Source organism: Lissotriton vulgaris, chromosome 6, assembly GCF_964263255.1.
Source record: "Lissotriton vulgaris chromosome 6, aLisVul1.2, whole genome shotgun sequence".
NCBI lineage: Eukaryota > Metazoa > Chordata > Amphibia > Caudata > Salamandridae > Lissotriton > Lissotriton vulgaris.
The window spans coordinates 96,610,393-96,631,416 of NC_141694.1; the positions used below are offsets into that span (position 1 = coordinate 96,610,393).

The 21,024-nt window shown below is 50.8% G+C and overlaps 1 protein-coding gene across 2 annotated transcripts in view; it reads right to left on the reverse strand.

Moving 5' to 3' along the window:
- Positions 1 to 21,024, reverse strand: part of XPO5 (exportin 5) — a 762,403-nt gene that overhangs the window by 254,347 nt on the left and 487,032 nt on the right. For both annotated transcript variants that reach the window (XM_086926019.1, XM_086926020.1), the window contains exon 25: positions 1,250 to 1,296. In XM_086926019.1, coding sequence (XP_086782145.1) covers positions 1,250 to 1,296 — 47 coding nt within the window. The remainder of the gene's footprint in view (positions 1 to 1,249; positions 1,297 to 21,024) is intronic.

Consider the following 21,024-nt stretch of genomic DNA (forward strand, 5'->3'; position numbering starts at 1 on the left):
AGCGAGCCCATATGATGAAGCATGCCACCTGGCTTGCTGGGTGTGTGAGGACTCTAGTTCCAACAAGGAGGATCGCCCTCCTTTGTGCCTTCACTCACTTGGTTTCAACTGTCTAAAAAAAATGTCAAGACTGGGGAACTGCGTACTCTCTTTTTTGATATACTAACGTTAGAGCACGTATGCAGGACCCCGTGAAACAGCCCTCTGTTTGTTCGGATTGTACTATGCTAAAATACCACCCTGAATGAGAAGCAATAATTATGATTTTAAAGGACAAACCATGCCAGGAGAAGAAAAAGGTGGGCCGTGGGAGGTAGAAACACAAAGAATATAAGCAAGCTCTAAGAGGAGCAGCTAGAGAAGCACCAGTGGAAAAAGAAAACAAAAAATAGTAAGAGGCTTAGAGGAATCATTAATGAATGAAATGTGGATAGAAGAATTTTCGAATAAAAAACAAAGTGGCAGCAAATAACACAGAATGAGAACCTAAAACAAAAATCTAAATTCACTTTCCCCAACAAGTATATATTAAAAAAAAAAATAACCTTAATCTGACCTTCAGGTTTTTTGTATTCTAATCTCACCATCTACAGTTAAGTTGTGGCTGGTAGTCTCGACCATACTTATTTGCAACAATACCTTGATTTTGGAGAATTTATTTAATCAGTGCTGTATTTTGAAAGGTGATGTAAATGTATGTAAATGTATAGGCATTTATATAGCGCACTACTTACCCGTAGGGTCCCAAGGCGCTTCGACCGCTGCGAAACCCTTCCTGGCTTCCCTGAGAGATGGTCCCTTAATGGGTATCTCCAGGGTGAGACCAGGCATCCCCGGCGGTCTGGTGGGGCCGTTAGTGAAGATGAGGCAAGCTAATGCCCAGAGTTGCCGAGTGTGAACGCTGATCAGAGTGGGCACCGAGGCGAGAGAATTATCGAGTCCGCTGACCCTGGTCCAGAAACCTGCCGCGCCGGGAATCGAACCCTGGTCCCGGGCCGTCCTCTGCTCTCGGGTCTGCCGCCTCTAACCAGTGAGCCACACTACTTCACTTGGTAGGTGGATGGTAAGGAAAAGAAAACTCATGACTCTGCACAAGAAGGTAAAGCATTAAAGACAGTAGTAAAGCTTCAATTGCCTTGGATTGAGTCTCAAAATGTAAACATGCATGCAGTAACTTGGGTAGCCAGATGAGGGTGGCTTGAGCATACAGACCACAGCACACTACAAGGCACTCATGTTGTATTTTTACCTCAGCATGTTCCTTTGGTTGATGATCTGCCACTTCTGAGTCAGCCTCTGCAAACAATAAAACACAGAAAGCCACATGTAACATGTTCAAAATATACAACTTTTGCCTTATTTAAATGTACCTTTGTCACCACTGAAGATAGAGGCAATGGTGTGTTTGCATCTAACAGACCAATAATATTCTACTGGAATTTATTTTTGAAGGAATGTTTAAATGGCTTTCAGTATACGGTTTAGTGTGTGTGAGACACTATTTTTCAACAGAACTATTATACTTAATTTTGTAAGTTGGGAGTAAAAAGTCTGGCATGCACATCAGCAACCTCATTTAATTCTAGACTACGTACATACAATACAATCTTGAGCACTCCGCTCTAATCTCATTCTCACTTTTGATACCGTCCTTCTGGTGGCACAGCGCATTGGACTCAATCACTTCTGGACTGGTTTATTTTCTTGAGTCAATTCCCTCCTTTAGCATGGTTGTGAAACCTACCCATATGAAAAGTTCTATCCCATACCTCAGTGTTGCTCAACAATAACTAAATCAGCTTAACTCAATCATTTCCTGATAATGTATTTCTTATCCACACAAACTATCACTATAGCTCAAACAAAACAGAATACATTCAGGGAAATGCCCAGTATTGAAAACCTGAGTGCTTTAGCCACTTACTTTCTTCATTCATCCCCCTATCTCCAACTTCAGCAATCTTTTCTTTAAAATATAGCAAGTCCACCATCAAGACCATCATTAACTATCTTGATAGGTTTCGCATTCCCTGCCACTCAAACCCGAATAACATGATGATATATATATACAAGTCAGCATAGAGTGTCTAACCGAAGAATGTGTTACATATATATTAGGAACTAATTTCTTATTATTCGTATTCCAGTTCGCTAGTTCTTTAGCTTAGCCTCTGTGCCGCCATCTTGGGAATGTGTCCCCGCGGTCAGACTGCAACCTCCCCCTCCCTCATGGAGCAGAAAATCCCTGATCCCAGCATTTCTCGTTTTTAGTTAGTGGTTGCAGAAAAGTAACAACGAAAATGTAATCAGCAACGTTCTCATGCCCGGGAGAAGCAGAGTCTCGGCTCCGTGGCCTTGGGGAAGATAACAGTGCCATCCTCCCTGCAGGTGCAGAGGCCTCGTGTATGAGTTCATTGTTCATTATTTCTCCAGTCCTGTACTTTCCATTAGGGGTGTGACTAATGTTAATCACTACTGTGATATAATGTACTGTCGTTTTGGGAACCATCAGTCCTCTCGGCGCACTCCTTGGGGTGAAGTCAGACAGGGCCCACTCATGAGTGCTTGTATGGCCTAATAAATTGTTTTACTAATTCTTCTCTATTGCCTGGCTGGCTTATTTTATGGGAATGATATCTGAGTAAGGTAAGTTTGCTCAGGTGGTTCTGAGCCACGCTTATCAGATGGCACCCGAACAGGGAGGCCGCGATAAGGATCTTTCTCGCCCGCAAGTGGGTTGTAGAAGGCTGGGGACTGTCCGGTCGGCACGGTGGGTCTGGGTACTCATTTGATGCTGGGCTTGGTTCTCGCAGCGCTGCCCCACCCTGCTGATCGGGAGAGATCGCGGCTTATGATCCTGCGCCGGGGTCCAGAAGGCGGACCTTTTGGGAGCTGACCGTGTTGGTCTAAGAAGCCGGTGGTGGAGAAAAACGGATGTCGGGTTCCGCGAACAGGAGGTGAGTGGTCCGACTGACGATTTGAGGAGCTAGTGTGCTCCGAGGGGCTAGTGTGTCCCTAGGCATGCTTTTGGTGACTGGAGGAGCTAGTGTGCTCCGAGGGGCTAGTGTGCCCCAGGGAACTCAGAGTGCATGAGACGCTCTGACAGACTGTTTGGGGTTTGGGAAGGTTTCGGGGGGGACGCCGGATGCCCTTGTGTGATAGAGCATCTGGCCGGACGGTACTCGGACGGAGGTGCAGTTGTGCCTGGTGGGATTCCGGGAAAGGACCCAAACCGGACCCGAAAGGGGGGTTTGTTGGAAGGGTCCCGGGTTCCACGAGGTGCATCTGTATAGTAATCCGTGGTGCCTCCCGTGTAATTAGTCTATCCTCTGGCCTCCGGAACAGTTTCTGTACTGTTCAGTGTTTATTAAGTCTGCGGTAGGGTCCGGTTCCCCAGGACTTGGTCGACAGGCCTTGTCTCATTGTGGTAACACGTGTTTGGTATGGTGATCCAATGTATGCCCATAGGAAATGTGTGTGTGTGTGAGGACATGAGTGGTTGTATGTGGGGATAACCGTTTGCGTGTCTGGGTGCACGTGATTTTTGCGGTGTCTGATTGAGCGAGCAAGATGCCGCGTTTTAGTAAGTTGCGATGTTTTGGGTGTTGTTGTCGTCCAAACGATGAAAGATTGGCTGAGAGTCAGCCTGCTCCGGTAGAAGGCTCTCCTAATTTTGAAATGTATGTGAAATATGGACTGACTCCGATTTTGTTTAATACTTTGTGGCATCGGTATACTAAAGGAAATGTGGATTTGCAATGGCCTTTGACCGGTTTATTTGATACAGCTAAAATGGATTATTTACAGGATAGATTGTTTGCTAAGCGCAGCTGCCAGAGTATGTTTGATTCTTTAAGGATGTAGCAGAAAGAGGTACGGCAGAGACAGATGAGAGAAGAGAAGATAGCCCAGAAGAAAGCTTGCCAGTCAATGGTGCAGAAAGTGAGAGCTTATAACAAAGCTGAGAGAGACAGGGATTGAGCGTGCGGATAGACTTCATAGGTTGCGAACAGATAAGAACTATGTGGCGAGAGCCGAAGAGAAGGTTAAGATAGAGGATCTTTCGGATGCCCGACCCCCACCCCCTTATGCACCACAATCGATATATCCTGCATTATCTGTTTCTACTTCTACACCTGCTCTGTCTGCTTCTGCCTCTTCATCGGCACCTCCTTCCTCTGATCCCCCCGTTGTACTTACCTTTGCCTCCAGTATTTTGAAAGAAGTCGAAGCAGCCTTGACTTCAGTTGCCTCCTCTGTGACTTCGCCTCTCTTTTCTTTACTGTCAGCGGGGACATCTGTTCCGTCTGTTCACCTTGTGGCTACACCGCTATCTGCATCTGCGTTCCCCGCAGAGTCAGCAAGTGATACCCCTCAGACTGTACCTAAAACCCAAGTTCGGAGTCCGGGGGGGGGGGGGGTTGGACAGGGGTATGATATTTGATCAAGTGCGTAAATTGCTTACACGTCCCAATGTGGGTATGGAGGAGAAACAGGTTGTGGCTAATCAAGCATGTCAGTGGGCCCAGAAATCCATCTATACGGTGGAGGATATTTGGTCTACTATGAAAGACTATGAGCCTTTGATGCAACAGCATGCTTTGTGGCATATGTCGACGACGTTGATAAGTTTGTGGGAACAGTGTAATGGGGGCTTGGCGCCCCAGACTCTTTATGATATCAGAGACAGAGCTTATAGAGCCAATACAGGTATGGGGGAGGTTTATGGAAATTTGGGTACCTTGATTAGCTATAGAAATGAATTACAGTCTACGGATTCCTCTACATTTGGGGCACACCCCATGCGTGAGGTTCACCCTGTCTTTCATCCCGAAGTACCTGAAGTGGTGGACCCAATAACAAACGCAGTGACAAGGGCATGGGTAGAGGCTCGCTTTCAAGAGCAATGGGTTTATGTCCCCTGGAAGAGAAGTGAGGTGTTAGCACTGAAGGGACAGTTACCCGACTCCAGAAAGAATCCGACCGCCTACTATAAGGAGTTGACTGAGGCGGCCACTTCGACGGTTATGACCTTTGCGGATATAGAGTTATTTTTTGGGTTATTGGTTCCAGTGGATGTGTGGAGACAGGTGAATGGTACCGATCACCGCGACGAGCTTGGGGGCACCTGGCAGGAGTTTAGGGATTGGGACAAGGAGAGGAAGCTGGGGGATAAACCTAGACCGGAGATTTTAGCCCTGCCTGGACGTATCATTAAGTATATGCACTCCCTTCTCCCACCGAAGAAAGTTAACTGGGATAAGTTGACTGCATGTCGCCAGAAGAAGGAGTAGGGTGTGTCTGATTTTTTCACCTGTTTTGAGGAGGTATTTCTGGATTTTAGTGGCCATGATTTGTCTCAGGATGGTGGGGTGCAGCTTTTTGTGAACAGATTTGTACATAATTTATTACCAGAAATATCGGCTTGATTGCAGGCTTCTGAGAGCACGTGGACGACGTCCACCCCTTCTGGCATTTTGAGTATGGCTCAGTACTATGAGCATAGAGAGAATGAGTGTAAAGACAAAGCAGAGAAGAAAGGAAAGAATTTGAAAATGAGGGTGTTGTTACAACAAGTAGTTAAAGGACAGGGACGAGGGGTCCTGCCCACGGTGGCAGAACAAGGCGGGGGTGGATATGGACGTGGAGGAAGACAAGAATATGACGTTAGGGGAAAATCAGTGTGCGAACTGTAAGAAGGAGGGTCACTGGTGGCGGGATTGTCCGGAGCCAAGGGTGCCGTACACAGGACGAGGACGGGGAAGAGGCCGTGGGAAAGCACGTAGAGATGACCGGCAGCCTAGAGAGGGAGGAATGATTGGGGGGGGGGAACTACTTTGACGGTGACGGAGATAGACAGCATTATCAAGGAGGTTGTGACAGGGAACAGGACAGACAGTATTATCAAGATGACTATGACGTGGACGGAGTTACGGGATTTTCTTACAATTAGGACAGAGTATGGGACCAGTGTCATTGGAGGTAGATCAGCAAGGGCCTTATGTCACTGCGGATTTGTTGGGGTCTACCAAGAAAGTTGTAGTGGATACGGGAGCCATGATGAGTTCAGTGGCGTGTTCCTTGGTCCCTGGGGCGGCTCGGTCTGGCAAGAATAACATCTCCGTTGGGTTTTCAGGTACACCAGTGATTAGCCCCATTTCCAAACCACTCACTCTCACGATTGGCCCTTTCACTGTTGATTCTCAGTTTCTTCTCACGTCTCATTGTGGTAAAAATCTTTTAGGTCTAGATTTGTTAAACAGATTGCATGCTACAATTTATTTTTCGCCGGATGGTGTTTATCTTACTTTAGGTCCCTCTGTTACGCGAACTCACCGGAGTTTGACGGAGTGCCAGATGCTTTGTGGGCAAGTAGTGATACGGATGTAGGCAAGGTGGACATTGCACCAGTCTCCATTAAGGTTAGGCAGGGAGCTCGTTTACCACGTATACCTCAGTACAAGATTTTACAGGAGGGTGAGAAGGCTCTTTTACAGATTATTCATTATTTGATGCAATATGGAGTAGTGGAAGAGACGGCCTCCAATGTGTGTAATAGTCCCATTCTTCCGATTCTTAAGCAACCTTCTGCTGATGCTAGCTGTGACCAACCAGATGCTTATCGCTTTGTGATTGATTTGCGGCAGATTAATAAGGTGGTGGAGCCCCAATAACCGGTAGTTTCTCATATCACTACGATTTTGACAATGGTTCCTCCCTCGGCCAAGTACTTCTCAGGTTTTGGATCTCAAAAATGTGTTTTTCAGCATCCCTCTTCATCCTGATAGCCGCCATCTTTTCGGATTCTCATTGGCTGGCCGTAGCTTCAGATTTTGTAGAATTCCCCAAGGCTATACTGAGAGCCCTAGCATTTACAGTCAGGCATTGAAAGCACAACTGAATGATTTGGAACTCCCTGTGGGTAATGTGTTGTTACAATATGTAGATGACTTGTTGATTGCGTCGGATACGGCGGAAGGCTGTAAGGAGGCCACTGTCTGACTTTTGCATCATTTGGCGTGAAAGGGGCACAAGGTGTCACTTTCCAAGTTTCAGTATTGTCGACAGGAGGTTACCTACTTAGGTCATCTCCTATCGAAGGAGGGGAGGAGATTGACGCCAGAGCGCATTAGGGCGATAACTAACATGTCTGTTCCTAAGACCCAGCGAGAGGTACGCGCGTTTCTTGGCATAACATCGTATTGTCGCCAGTGGATACCTAACTATAGTTTACTAACCAAACCCCTTCTCTATTTGACTACAAAAGAAGTGCATGAACCTTGGCCTTGGACCCCTGCATGTCAGGAAGCTTTTAAGTTATTAAAATCTGCTTTGTGTTCTGCACCTGTACTTGGCACTCCTGACTACCAGAAGCCTTTTGTGCTCTATGTGCATGAGGTGGACGGTTGCGCGCTCTCAGTATTAACCCAGTGTTTCGGGGGTAAGCAGAGACCCTGTGCATATTTCTCTGCTACACTTGACAACGTGGCCAGAGCGCTGCCGAGCTGTCTTAGAGCCACAGCGGCTGCTGCGGTCTCGATAAGAAAATCGGCAGGGCTCGTCCTTGGAACCGACCTCACAGTGATGGTACAGCACGCTGTGGACACTATTGAATAAAACACAGGCGCAGCATTTAACTAGTGCTTGTCTCACCGGTTATGAGTTAACATTGTTTGCCCCTCATATAAATATTAAAAGATGTGCCACCCTGAATCCAGCCACCTTGCTACCTCTCCCGTCAGATGAAAAGGACAATGAAGTCCACGATTGTTTGTTTCGGACTGAGGAAGAAACGAAGGGGAGGATAGATTTGACGGACACTCCCCTAATTGACCCTCATGGGGAACTGTATGTTGACGGCTCATGTTTTAAATTTCCAGATGGCACTATGACTGCAGCCTATGCTATAACAACGTTACAGACAATTGTGGAGACATCTAGAGTCCCTTGTCAATCGGCACAAGCTGCGGATCTAATAGCATTGTTACGAGCGTGTGAACTGAGTGAAGGACTGGATGTGAATATTTATACTGATAGCCAATATGCCTTCGGCGTGGCTCATAGTTACGGCAGACTGTGGGCGGAAAGGCGTTTCTTGACATCACATGGACAGAATATACAACATGGCCCATTGGTATTAGTATTACGACTGTTAGCTGCATTAACACTCCCCAGAAGACTAGCCGTAATCAAATGAGGTGCACATAAAGCAGTGGTGGATGATGTAGGCCGGAGCAATGCATTTGCAGACCAGACAACTAAAGAGACTGCTAGGACAAAACTCCCACGTAGGTTTGTGACAGGACTGGCTAGGTGGGTACCAGATAATGACATGTTTATGAGTACTGTGGAGAGTGTGCGGGACATTCAAAAAGGGGCAACAGAGGACGAGTTGAGGATATGGAGGGAAAGTGTGGGGCGACTGGACTCAGATGATTGTTGGACAGACTTGTCAGACAAACGAAGATGGCTACTTCCTGATGCATATGTTCTTCCTGTGGTCACAATGGCTCATGGACCGGCTCATGTTAGTGCCAAGGGAATTTGTAAATTACTGGACCCAGTATGGCGTAACAATATCCTCAGAGTGGCAACACATTTAGTACAACAATGCATGGTCTGTTTGCTATACAATCCGGGGAGGGAGACCCCTGTACCTCCTGGTAACTTTGCACCTCCTCCTTTCCCCTTTGAGGTGATCCAGACGGATTATATTGAGATGGAGAGGGTTAACAACCTTCAGTATGTTTTGGTGGTGGTGTGTTCTTTTAGTAGATGGGTGGAGGCTTTCCCAACGAAAGAATGCACAGCTATGGCAACAGCAAAAGCGCTGATCAAGGAATACTTTTCCCGCTATGGATTGCCTAGGGTGATCTGGACAGATAATGGAACACATTTTAATGCTAGATTGATGAAACTGATATGTAAGGGATTACAGATTCAGAAGAAATTTCACGCAGCACGACACCCCCAATCTGCAGGCCTGTTGAACAAGTTACTTACCTTCGGTAACGATATATCTGTAAGAAACATTAGTTAGTGTTAGATTCCTTACCTTAGAATATCCCCAGGCGTCAGTCTGGATCCGGAAACTTTTGCGTAGCAGTACCCCTGCGCGTCGGTAGGCGTCGTCTGCAGGCGTCCCCTGCGGCTCCGCGTCCGTCGTTGGCGTCGTGCGCCGTGATGACGTCGCTGGAGTATATAGACGCCACCTCCGCGCGCTGACGTCAGTTCTTTGTACACAGCTTTTCCGCGCCAGGAGACGCAGAGCCATGAGAGAACCAACACTGGTGCCACGTAAAAACTAGGGCCCTGAAAGGGATGTCCTTAACCCTAGGTATCAGTTCGCAGAACGGGGAGGATGGGTGGGTTCGGTAAGGAATCTAACACTAACTAATGTTTCTTACAGATATATCGTTACCGAAGGTAAGTAACTTGTTCATCTGAAAGAAACACGTTCGTGTTAGATTCCTTACCTTAGAATACATACCCCAGCAATACCAACCCCGGTGGTGGGTCTGCGAACCAATACAATACTACACCAGAAAGTCCTGGAGGACAGAACGGCCAAAGAAGCCATCCCTCCGGACTTGACTGTCCAGGCAGTAGTGCCTCGCAAAGGTGTGCAGCGAGGCCCACGTAGCCGCTTGGCAAATGTCCTGCAAGGGGACTCCCCGGCCCAGGGCAGTGGTAGCCGCCGTGGCCCGAGTGGAATGGGCCCTCAGCCCAACAGGAGGCTCCTTCCGAGCCAAAGAGTAGCACGCTTTGATGCAGAGGACGACCCATCGAGAGATGGTTCGTTTACAGACCGCCCGTCCCTTCTTCGCACCCACGTAGCCAACAAACAGTTGGTCATCCACCCGGAACTGGCGTGTGCGATCCATGTAAAATGAAAGCGCACGTTTTGGGTCCAGACGATGGAGCCGCTCTTTATCCTTTGAAGGATGCGGAGGCGGGAAGAAGGAAGGGAGGGTGATGGACTGCCCGATGTGAAAGGCCGAAACAACCTTGGGCAGGAAAGAAGGTCTAGTCCTCAGAACCACCTTATCAGGATGAATGGACAGGAAAGGAGGTTGGACAGAAAGAGCCTGGAGCTCACTCACTCTCCTGGCAGAGGTGATGGCAACCAGGAAAGCCGTCTTTAAAGTCAGGAGACGGAGAGGACAAGAATGAAGGGGCTCAAAGGGAGCACACATTAGAAAGGTCAGAACCAGGTTCAAATCCCACTGAGGCATCACAAACGGAACAGGTGGAAACATGTGAGTGATGCCTTTCAAGAATCGAGTGACAATCGGGGATTTGAACAAAGAAGGCTGATCAGGAAGCCTCAAAAAGGCTGAAAGGGCAGAAAGGTAGCCCTTGATAGTGCCCAGAGCAGAGCCCTGCTGGGCAAGAGAAAGAAGAAACAGAAGAACCTCCGAAAGAGGGGCAGAAAGAGGATCCACAGCCTTTGCTGTGCACCATGCCACAAATCTGTTCCACCGACAGGCGTATACCGACTTAGTGGAGGGACGCCTGGCTGCCAGAATAACATCACAGACTTCAGGAGGCAAGTCAAATGGCCTCAACTGCCGCCGCTCAATCTCCAAGCATGGAGGTGGAGACTGGACAGGTTCGGGTGGAGGACCGTCCCCTGCTGCTGCGACAGAAGGTCCTCCTGAAGGGGCAGGCGGATCGGGGGACCGACTGACATGCTGAGTAGCTCGGGATACCAATACCTTCGAGCCCAGTCCGGAGCCACAAGGATAACTTGGGCCCGGTCGCGCCTGATCTTCTTCAGCACTCTGGGCAGAAGTGGTATAGGCGGAAAGGCGTATAACAGACCGCAACTCCACTCGCGCCGAAAGGCGTCGCCGTGCGAGTGCCGTCTTGGAAACTCCAACGCGCAGAACTGATGACATTGCGCGTTCTCTTCTGTGGCGAATAGATCTAACCAAGGCTCTCCCCATTGCCGAAAGATGCCTTGCGCCACGTCCGAGTTCAGACGCCATTCGTGATCCATCGAGCACCGACGGCTGAGTTCGTCCGCCCTGGCGTTCAGAGAACCTGCCAGGTGTTGAACCGTCAGAGTCACGCCCTGACGTTCCAGCCATTGCCAGAGGCGCAGAGCCTCCTGGCAAAGGGTCCACGACCCCACTCCGCCCTGTTTGTTGCAGTACCACATGGCGGTGGTGTTGTCGGTGAACACCTGCACTACACTCCCGTTGACAAAGGGGAGGAATGCCTTCAGTGCCAGACGAATCGCCCGCAGCTCCAACAGGTTGATATGGAGCCGGGACTCCGCCGGAGACCAGATGCCTCTGATCTCTGCCTCTCCCAAGTGGCCACCCCAGCCTTGGAGGGACGCGTCCGTCACGACAACGTGCTCCGGTTGGGGAAGGGAGAGGGACTTGCCCCTGACCCAATCGCGGTCCGTAAGCCACCACTGCAGTTGTCTCGCAGTGCCCTCCGAGATCAAGACGTGGTCGGACAAGTTGCCCTGATGCTGGGCCCACTGAAACTTCAGGTCCCACTGCAGAGCCCGCATCCGCCACCGGGCGTGATGCACCAGAAGGATGCAGGAAGCCATCAGTCCCAGCAGCCGCAGCGTCAACCTGACCGAAACTCGGGATAGCGGCTGAAAGATGGGAATCAAAGCCTGAATATCCCGAACCCGCCGTTCCGGAGGATAAACCCGAAACTGCGCCGAGTCCAGAACCGCTCCGATGAAAAGGAGCTTTTGAGAGGGACACAGGTGTGATTTCGGCACATTGATGGAGAACCCCAGGTCGTGCAAGAGGTCTGCCGTCATCAGAAGGTGGTGGACGACTGTCTGGGGCGAGCCCGCCTTCAACAACCAGTCGTCTAGGTAGGGGAAGACTGAAACCCCTAACCTGCGCAGATGGGCTGCGACCACCGCCATCACCTTTGTGAACACCCGTGGGGCGCTGGTAAGGCCGAAGGGAAGCACGATAAACTGAAAGTGCTCCAGGCCTACCGTGAACCGCAGGTAACGCCGGTGGGCCGGCAGGACGGGGATGTGAAAATAGGCGTCCTGCAAGTCCAACGCTACCATCCAGTCTTGTGGGTCTAGAGCAGCCAAGACCTGAGCTAACGTCAGCATCTTGAACTTCTCCTTCCGGAGGAAGCCGTTGACGTTCCTTAGATCCAAGATAGGACGTAGGCCCCCCTTGTCCTTCTTGGGCACCAGAAAGTAGTGGGAATAGCAACCACGTCCTACTTCTGGCCCAGGAACGCGCTCGATGGCCCCCTTGGCCAAGAGGGCCGTAACTTCCTCCTGCAGAAGTGTCAAGTGGTCCCCCGACACACGGTGGTTCTGCGGTGGCATGGCTGGAGGAGAGGTCTCGAAGGGGAGGGAGTAGCCCCTTCGGACAATTTGCAGCACCCACCTGTCCGAAGTGATCGTGCGCCAGTGAGCGTGGTGATGGCGAACCCTGCCACCCACTGGCGTCACATGGGGCCGAAAGCACGGACTAGGAGCATTTTGGGGTAGATGCTGCGGGGGAGGGTGTGGTCTGACCCCGCCGTTGTCCCCGACCGCCACCACAGCGGTTTCCACGGCCGCCACCGCGTTGAAAGGATTGTTGCGGCGCGTGGCTGGCAGCACGTGTGGGGGCGCCCCTTCCTTGGCCACGAAAGGGGCGAAACGAACCCGGTTGCTGGCGCTGGGTCGAGAGACCCAAGGACTTGGCCGTGACCCTGGAGTCCTTGAAGCGTTCCAGCGCGTGGTCCGCCTTGTCACCGAACAGGTGACAGCCATCAAACGGCATGTCCATCAATGTACTCTGGACATCAGCCGAAAAATTGGCGGATCTCAGCCAGGCGTGGCGACGAATCGCCACCGTCGTTGACATAGCTCTGCCTAGCGAGTCGGTCGTATCAAGACCACACCGTATCGAATATTTCGCTGCATCTCGGCCCTCAGCCACAGCCTGACCGAGTTTTGCCCGCACCTCCATGGGGCATTCTGGCAGCAGTTCCGCGACCGTATCCCACACAGAGTGGGTGTAGCGGCCCAAGAGACAGGCGGTGTTCAAGACCGCAGGCCCAAACTAATGGACGAGAAGACCTTCTTGCCAAATTGGTCATACCTCTTGGATTCCCGGTCGGGTGGGGCCGACGGGAATGCGGACTGGGAGGTCGAGGCCTGGATCACCAGACTCTCAGGAGTGGGGTGGGTAGACAGGAACTTGGGGTCGTCCGGACAAGGACGGTGGCGCCTGGCCACGTTCCGATCGACAGGCGCACCTGAAGCGGGCCTGGACCACGTGCCCAACAGAACGTCCGACAAGGCTTCATTAAACGGCAGCAGTGGCTCCTGTGGGCATGACTGCGGTTTGAAGACCTCGGTGAGGATGTTAGGCCTCACGGCCGCGACGGGGAGCTCAAGGTGTAAGGCCTTGGCAGCCCTCATCAGCACCACAGAATAAGCAGCTCCCTCCACCGATGCCACGGAAGGAGGAGAGATCAGACCAGGGTTAGGAGAGTCGTCCAGACCACTGGCATCCCCCAAGTCACCTGTCCAGTCCGGGTCATACTGGCACTCGCGTGACAGAGGGTCCTCGGACCCCTCCCAACCTTCACTGAACTCTTCATCTTCTCCGTATTCGGAGTCAACGATGTAGACCGGCTCCTCGGGGTTCATGGGCCCCATCGGCGCCGGTACCGGCGTCGAGCGACGCCCGTCCGGCCCCGCGTCCGGCGTCGGTGAAGGTAAGGGGACGGCGCCGCCCGGAGCCGGCGCCGGAGCCCCAGTGCCGCCCGAAGCCGGCACCGAGGAACCGGCGTCGCGCGGAGGCGGAGCCGTGGGCAACCCCGATGGAATCGGCGCCGGGTTGGATGGGCGTCCATCCGGTGTCGACCCCGAAGGCCCTAGCGGCGCCGGGATCGGCGCCGGAATCGGAGCATCCGACGGCGTCGAGGTAGGGTCAGCAGAACCGCTAGGGCCCCCGGACGGGTTCACTGGGCCCGCAGGCGCCGTGGAACCCGCCGGAGGAGACAGGGCCCTCATGGCCATGAGGAACGCCTCTATCTCCTCAGGCGTCGCACCGTGCCCAGGGACCTGAGGGTATGGGGCAGGCCGCGCCGGCGACTCTCGCGGAGCCGCGGGGTTGGGGTCACCCGAACCCCCGGCCGCATCGCGCGAGCGTCGGGGGGAGTCGGGGGTACGATGACGACGCCCCGACTTCTTGTGTTTCTTACCTGACGAGGATGACGAGTGGTGTCGACTTCCGGAACGCTCGGCGCGGCCCCGCGACCGCTCTCTCGACCTCCGGCCGGACCGGGACCGCTCCCGGTCCCGACGTGGGGCCGACACCCGGAGCTCCAGTAGCTTGCGGGACCGCTCCCGTCTAGCTTTGCTGGTGAGGGCCCGGCAGTCGACGCAGGAGTCCACGTCGTGGTCGGGGCCCAGACACCGGAGACAGAGGCGGTGATGGTCTGTGACCGACATCGTGCGCTCACAGTCATCACAGTGCTTGAACCCAGGCATCCTAACAGGCACAAAGTGATAATAAGTCGAAAAACTTGGTCAAAGACCGGAGTACTGCTCTTCAGATCTGCGTCCACTGGCGCGGAAAAAAGAAGAACTGACGTCAGCGCGCGGAGGCGGCGTCTATATACTCCAGCGACGTCATCACGGCGCACGACGCCAACGACGGACGCGGAGCCGCAGGGGACGCCTGCAGACGACGCCTACCGACGCGCAGGGGTACTGCTACGCAAAAGTTTCCGGATCCAGACTGACGCCTGGGGATATTCTAAGGTAAGGAATCTAACACTAACGTGTTTCTTTCAGATAGAGAGGTATAATGGAACACTGAAGTTGAAGTTGGCTAAGATCCAAGAGAGTACAGGACTGCGATGGCCAGACGCCCTTTAGCTTTGCTCTCTACTCGAGTGACAATTAACTCCACGACAGGTGTTTCACCCTATGAGGTGGTTTTTGGTAGACCAGCCAATGTTTGGGGTGTCCCGAGACCTAAATGTTTTGCTGACATTGAATATCCTCTGTTGATAGATTACTTGTATGCTTTGACTAAAGATCTCCGTTCCCTTCACCAGCAGGTCACAGACACGCTGAAGCCACAACCGGAGGGGCCTGGACATTCCATCCAACCGGGTGACTGGGTTATCATCAAAAGGTATCAACGGAAGTCTTAATTGGAGCCGAGGTGGAGCGAACCACAGCAGGTGCTGCTGGCAACGCGTACCGCGCTCAGGATCCAGGGCCACAAGTCATGGACACACGTCAGCCATGTGAAGAAGGTTCTGCTTCCATTGCCCTATGATGAGTGGGTGAGGAAGGGCGTCGCTGATCAGGAAAGTGAAACTGTTCCTCAGTATGTGCCCTTCTTCGATGCTTTGTTGAGGGGGGAGGAGCAGGTTGAAAACGAGGAGAGGCCGAACCCAGCTCAGAGGAAAGAGGCCTCCCGAGACCCAATTGATTAACAATCAGCGGATAAGTCCCCTTATGTTGACCCCCCCATCTTGTTCACAGATCCAGAGGTGCGAGGGAGCACTCGGTATAATCTGCGGCCCAGAAAAGGAGAACAGTGCACCGAAAGAGGGGCTGAGAGGGAAATACGGAAGGACTAAAGTGAGAGAAATAGGGAAGGACTACAGATTGAGCCCTGGTGCGCTGGCCGAGACATTGTTATTAGAAATTAGGTTGTGCCTGGGCCCGGATTAAGTGCTCCTCTGAGTCGTGAAGCTGTGCAACTCCGACGTGGGAATTAGGGAATGAACAATAGGAGTCTACCTGTGAGACTAACAGACACAGGGAGAATATCCCCTCTGGTTGGCTTCGGTGTGAACTGATTTTTCTTTCTTTTTAGTTTATTATTGGACTTATAGCTAAGTAAAATGTATCCTTTTGGTCGTCCAAATCCAGAGGAGGAGCAACCCTTTGCGGCTCCTCGTAGAAAGGAACCTGATTCACCCTGGTTAGCATTCCCCAGAAAGGCTAAAATAGTAGTTATAGTGATGCTTATCATTGTGCTCATAATAGTTCTAGGAATTTTGTATTTTCTTGATGAGAAATATCCGGTTCACAAATTCATGCCTACCACCACCCTGATACCTGAACATAATATGGTTACTTTAGAATATAGAGAACAATGTTTGCGGAAAGACTACCAGGATAATGTCTTCATCAAGACCCTACACCATGCACATGCTGTCTACAACGTCACAGATTGCTGGGTTTGCGGGTTGTTACCTGTGAGAAGTTGGCCTGATATATAGTGCTCACTATTTTAGTGATCACTGTGTATCATACCAAACGACCCTTATTGATGATTGGTTGTAAGTCAACCTTATAGACCAGCTATCCTAGTAGCACGGACAAGAGCAGTCTTTAGGCTAAACTCTAGAAGGCGTGTTAAGCCAGCTGTTATACCATCACATATACCCCTTGAACACCAAGTGAAAGGACACCACACAAGTTGTTATGAAAATAAAAGGATATTTATTTATAACAAGTCTACCATGAACTCTTTATGAGTCAGGGAGCTAAGCACACAACAAAACTCTTACGAAAATACTTTAAGATGCACAATTTACACAAATGCCCGAGGGGCACGAAAAACCATATACTCTAAAAGTGGAATGCGAAATACTAGCAGGTAAGTAACAAGATCCAGAGGCTTCAGGATCGCTAGGACTACACTACTGAACCCTAAGGTTAGGAGCAGGAGGCCTAGGGAGATCGAGTGCAGAGTGTGCACTCTCACGCGGGATGCGGGACAAAGTCTATGGATGCTAGTATTTGTAAAGTTACTGTTATCGGACGAATCCGACTAGATAGACTGAAAACGACAAAGGATCTGGACACTTGGATCGGGAACCTACGTTGGAGCACCGAAATGCTCAGGTTACCTAGCCCAGGGGCTGCGGCTGCATAGGTTTCAAAAGACGTCGTTGAAGTCTATGGAGCCTGAAAGAAGAAGTTGCTGGCAGGCGACCAGTGAAGATATTCGGAGGGATCCAAGCCTGGATCGATGATGGAGACGACCTGAAAGCAGAGGGGACTCAGTTCTTAATCACTAGCCAGTGATTAGGTGGGCACCAGGATGGCACCGGATGAAGTCACCTCGACCAGGTGAGTGGGCGATGCTGGACTCTGCTGTCTCTCGGACCAGGAGGCGTTGTCGGCGACCAGGATGGAGGAGCGAGCTGTCCCACGAAGGTGTCTGCTGTCGGCGATGCTGGACCCAGGATTGGGGCAACAAACCTTGGCAGAGGCAAGCCGACGCGGTGGAGTCAAGATGGCGTCTGGAGTGGACCAGGAGGGTCCGGGGTGCTCCTCTCTTGGAAGGGAGCAAGGGCCAGTCTGGAGCAACCAGACCAGTGATGCAATCGTCGTGGTTCGTCGTCGGGAGGGCCACTAGCCAGCAGGCAAGTGACCGGACAACGCGGTGAGCAGCAAAGAGCAGAAGGGCCCCACGCAGATCTCGTGGATGCTGGGGGGCTGGACTTCGGTGCTGGAGCTGCTCAGGGTTAGGGCTTCTCAAACCCCAAAGCACTCACTCGAGGATCCCTCGGCGGTCGTGCTGGATAAGCGTCGTGCAGTTTTGAAGATGGCCGGTCCCTTCAGGTCTCGTCACACCCACGAATCTCAGCTGGGCTGATGATGCAGGTAGGTCAGAGATGCCAGGGAATCCGGGTCTCGTCGAGCTGGGCAGTCTTGATCCGGAGGATGGACTTACAGCAAACCGCAAGCGCTTAGATGGTGCCCGCTGGTGCAGGGTGGCTACTCCTTAGCCACAAGGGAGAGTCTTCAGAAATGTTCAAGAGTTCTTTCGTGGAAAGTAGTCAAGATTCAGAATTATCTTATTTGGGAAGGGGGCCTGCTCCTACCTTTATTCTAAAAAAAAGGGTCTGGCACGCGACTAGGTCCTGCCCATGGGTGGGACCAGGAGGGGGGTGGTTACACCCCTCTCCCTTGTCCGGACTTTCCCCAGCTCAGGGGCTGGTGTGCCCCTGGAACTGGTTTAAGCCGGCATATGCACAGTGAGCACCGGGGTGCCACTTGCAGTCACCTTCCTATCAGCCCTGCCTACCTGGGATACACAAAACCCTGTCTGGGATGGTGCTAGCACCGCCCGACAGGAAACCCTTTGTCCAAGCTCTCCTCGCTGGAAGGACTCCCAGCAGCAGGAGGTCAGACTTGTGTCTGTGGTGGCAGCATCCATTTTGTGGAGCTGAGGCTGTGTTAAGCTTTAACCGGGGTTCACAGTTACATACATGTCGTGTCCCTCTAGAAGGGTGGAATGCTAACCCCGTCGCCAGAATTGGCGAGGGGTTAGTATTCCAATTCGTATGACACCTTACTCGACATGTTTTGATAAAGCTATACCAAAGTTGTCAAATAGCCGCGAGGATTATAAGGCACTTAAGAGTATATGGTACGCGTTATCATGGAACAGCTATTAGGACTTGGTTCCGCAAGCTGCAAACGGGCTCAGCTCATGCCAGAGCACCATCTCACATAATTCCAAGCACTCTGCCTTCAGGATTGATAAGGCCTGCCATAGGAGTGACTGATAGGAATATACGTGTCCATTTTAGGGTTAGATATAGGAATACTATATCTAAAGCAAAGGGTGCTTACACCACCTTGCCCCAGCTTTCGTGCAGCCAGTTATGTCAGATTTGGTTGGCCAGCCAGGGGTGGCATAATACATGCTGCAGCCCCTGGTAGGCCCTGGGTGTACCTATGCCCTGGATACCTAAGGTATGCTGTACAGGGACTGATAAGGTGACTCAGTATCCAATTAGATATGTACCTAAGGTACATGGAATATGTTTTACAGAGAGAGCAGTAGGCCTGGGGCCCTGAATAGCAGGGTCCCAGATCAACTAAGTCGGAAAACCAGCAAAACACCAGGCAAAAAGATGGGGGCAACCATAGTCAGGTATCCACCTTCCTACATTACCTTCCGCTGCATACAGGAAGGACAGGTTATTGACACTCCCATTGTCCTATGTGAACAGTTGTGTGGGATGGTACACCTTGATTAGCTTGGTGAAATTCTTTCAGCAACCTGATTTTGTGCAGCCCCGACTCATTAGCAGTGGATCTACCCTGACAATGCGAGTACGCCCTATACACCAATCCCCTTCAGGACCATTTTTTAATGACAGACGTTTTGACCAGACTTTTATAGACATGCTACAGGAATGTAGGACGGTATGTTGTACCAAATGACACAGACTGTGTTAGAGAAAGTTTTCAACAGTTAAATTCTTCTTTGACTTTTCGACATCCTGCCCCAGGGAATGGTAGCAGTCATTCCTTAGTCCCTATTTCTGTGATAGGTCCTCAGTCTTCATTCTGCATTTTAGGGAGGGGACCCATCAAGGTTGGTAACAGTTCCTGCAATGTGACCTCTTCAATTCGATTGTCCATTAGCCCCTCTTTAGTCACTCCACCAAATATCTATTTTGTCTGTGGAGAGAATGGATACCTTTGGTTACCTGAGGGCTGGGGGGGGTGTCTGTCACTTAGCATACCTACTACCCCCAGTTTATGTGGCCCCTTCTGATTATCACAAGACTCATCGTTGGTCCCCAGTGGTTACTGGACAGAGGAAAAGGAGGGAACTCCAAGCAGACGACGTTGACCAGACTGAAACTCCTCTACAACAATGGACGGATTTCTCTCGGGGTTTGTTGCCATTCTGGGGTCCTATATTTAATAGTAGGGCTATTAGGAGATTATCTAGGGTTATGGAGAAGGTGGTGAATACAGAAATTGACATTGTGACAAACATGACGGTTGAGATGTAGGCTATGAGACTTTTTACGATCCAGAATAGGATGGTGCTTGACGTCATCCTGGCAGATAGAGGAGGGGCCTGTCGCGTTATCGGGACATCTTGCTGTGCATATATACCCGATTCAGCTCCCACTGTTAACTTGGCAGTTCAAAAGCTCCACCGATTGGCTAATGAGTTCCATCAAGACACTGGCACCTGGTCATTACGTGGGTGGTTCTGGGGTGTCTTCGCCTCCTGGGGTTGGAAGATATTGATGGGAGTAGTGGGGGTTTTAGGGATCATTTTTATTTGTTGCCTTTGTGTTTATTGCCTTCCTCCATGTTGCTCGCTTTGTGCCAGTAAAATTACATCTTCAAAATATCGATCTCGACAATATCCAGTTTTGAATAATATGGAGCTTAAAGAAATACAATCATTAATGGCAAAAGATGAGTGTTTGAGGATTAAGATGTTGTCAGCTGCTTGCTTTGCCCATAGTTATTGTACGGACACTACCTTTTGGCCAACAAAGGCTGCGCTCATGTTGGCCACAGTATGCTAAAAGGAGGGTCTGATAGGTTTTGCATTCCCTGCCACTCAAACCCGAATAACATGACGATATATATATAAATATACAAGTTAGCATAGTGTGTCTAACCGAAGAACGTGTTACATATATATTAGGAACTAATTTCTTATTATTCGTATTCCAGTTCGCTAGTTCTTTAGCTTAGCGTCTGTGCCGCCATCTTGAGAATGTGTCCCCGCGGTCAGACTGCAACCTCCCCCTCCCTCATGGAGCAGAAAATCCCTGATCCCAGCATTTCTCGTTTTTAGTTAGTGGTTGCAGAAAAGTAACAACAAAAATGTAATCAGCAACGTTCTCATGCCCGGCAGAAGCAGAGTCTCGGCTCCGTGGTCTTGGGGAAGATAACAGTGCCATCCTCCCTGCAGGTGCAGATGCCTCGTGTATGAGTTCATTGTTCATTATTTCTCCAGTCCTGTACTTTTCCATTAGGAGCGTGACTAATGTTACTATAGTGTGATATAATGTACTGTCGTTTTGGGAACCGTCAGTCCTCTCGGCGCACTCCTCGGGGTGAAGCCAGACGGGGCCCACTCATGAGTGCTTGTATGGCCCAATAAATTGTTTTACTAATTCTTCTCCATTGCCTGGCTGGCTTATTTTATGGGAATGATATCTGAGTAAGGTAAGTTTGTTCAGGTGGTTTTGAGCCACGCTTATCAATCTCATCCCTCTCTC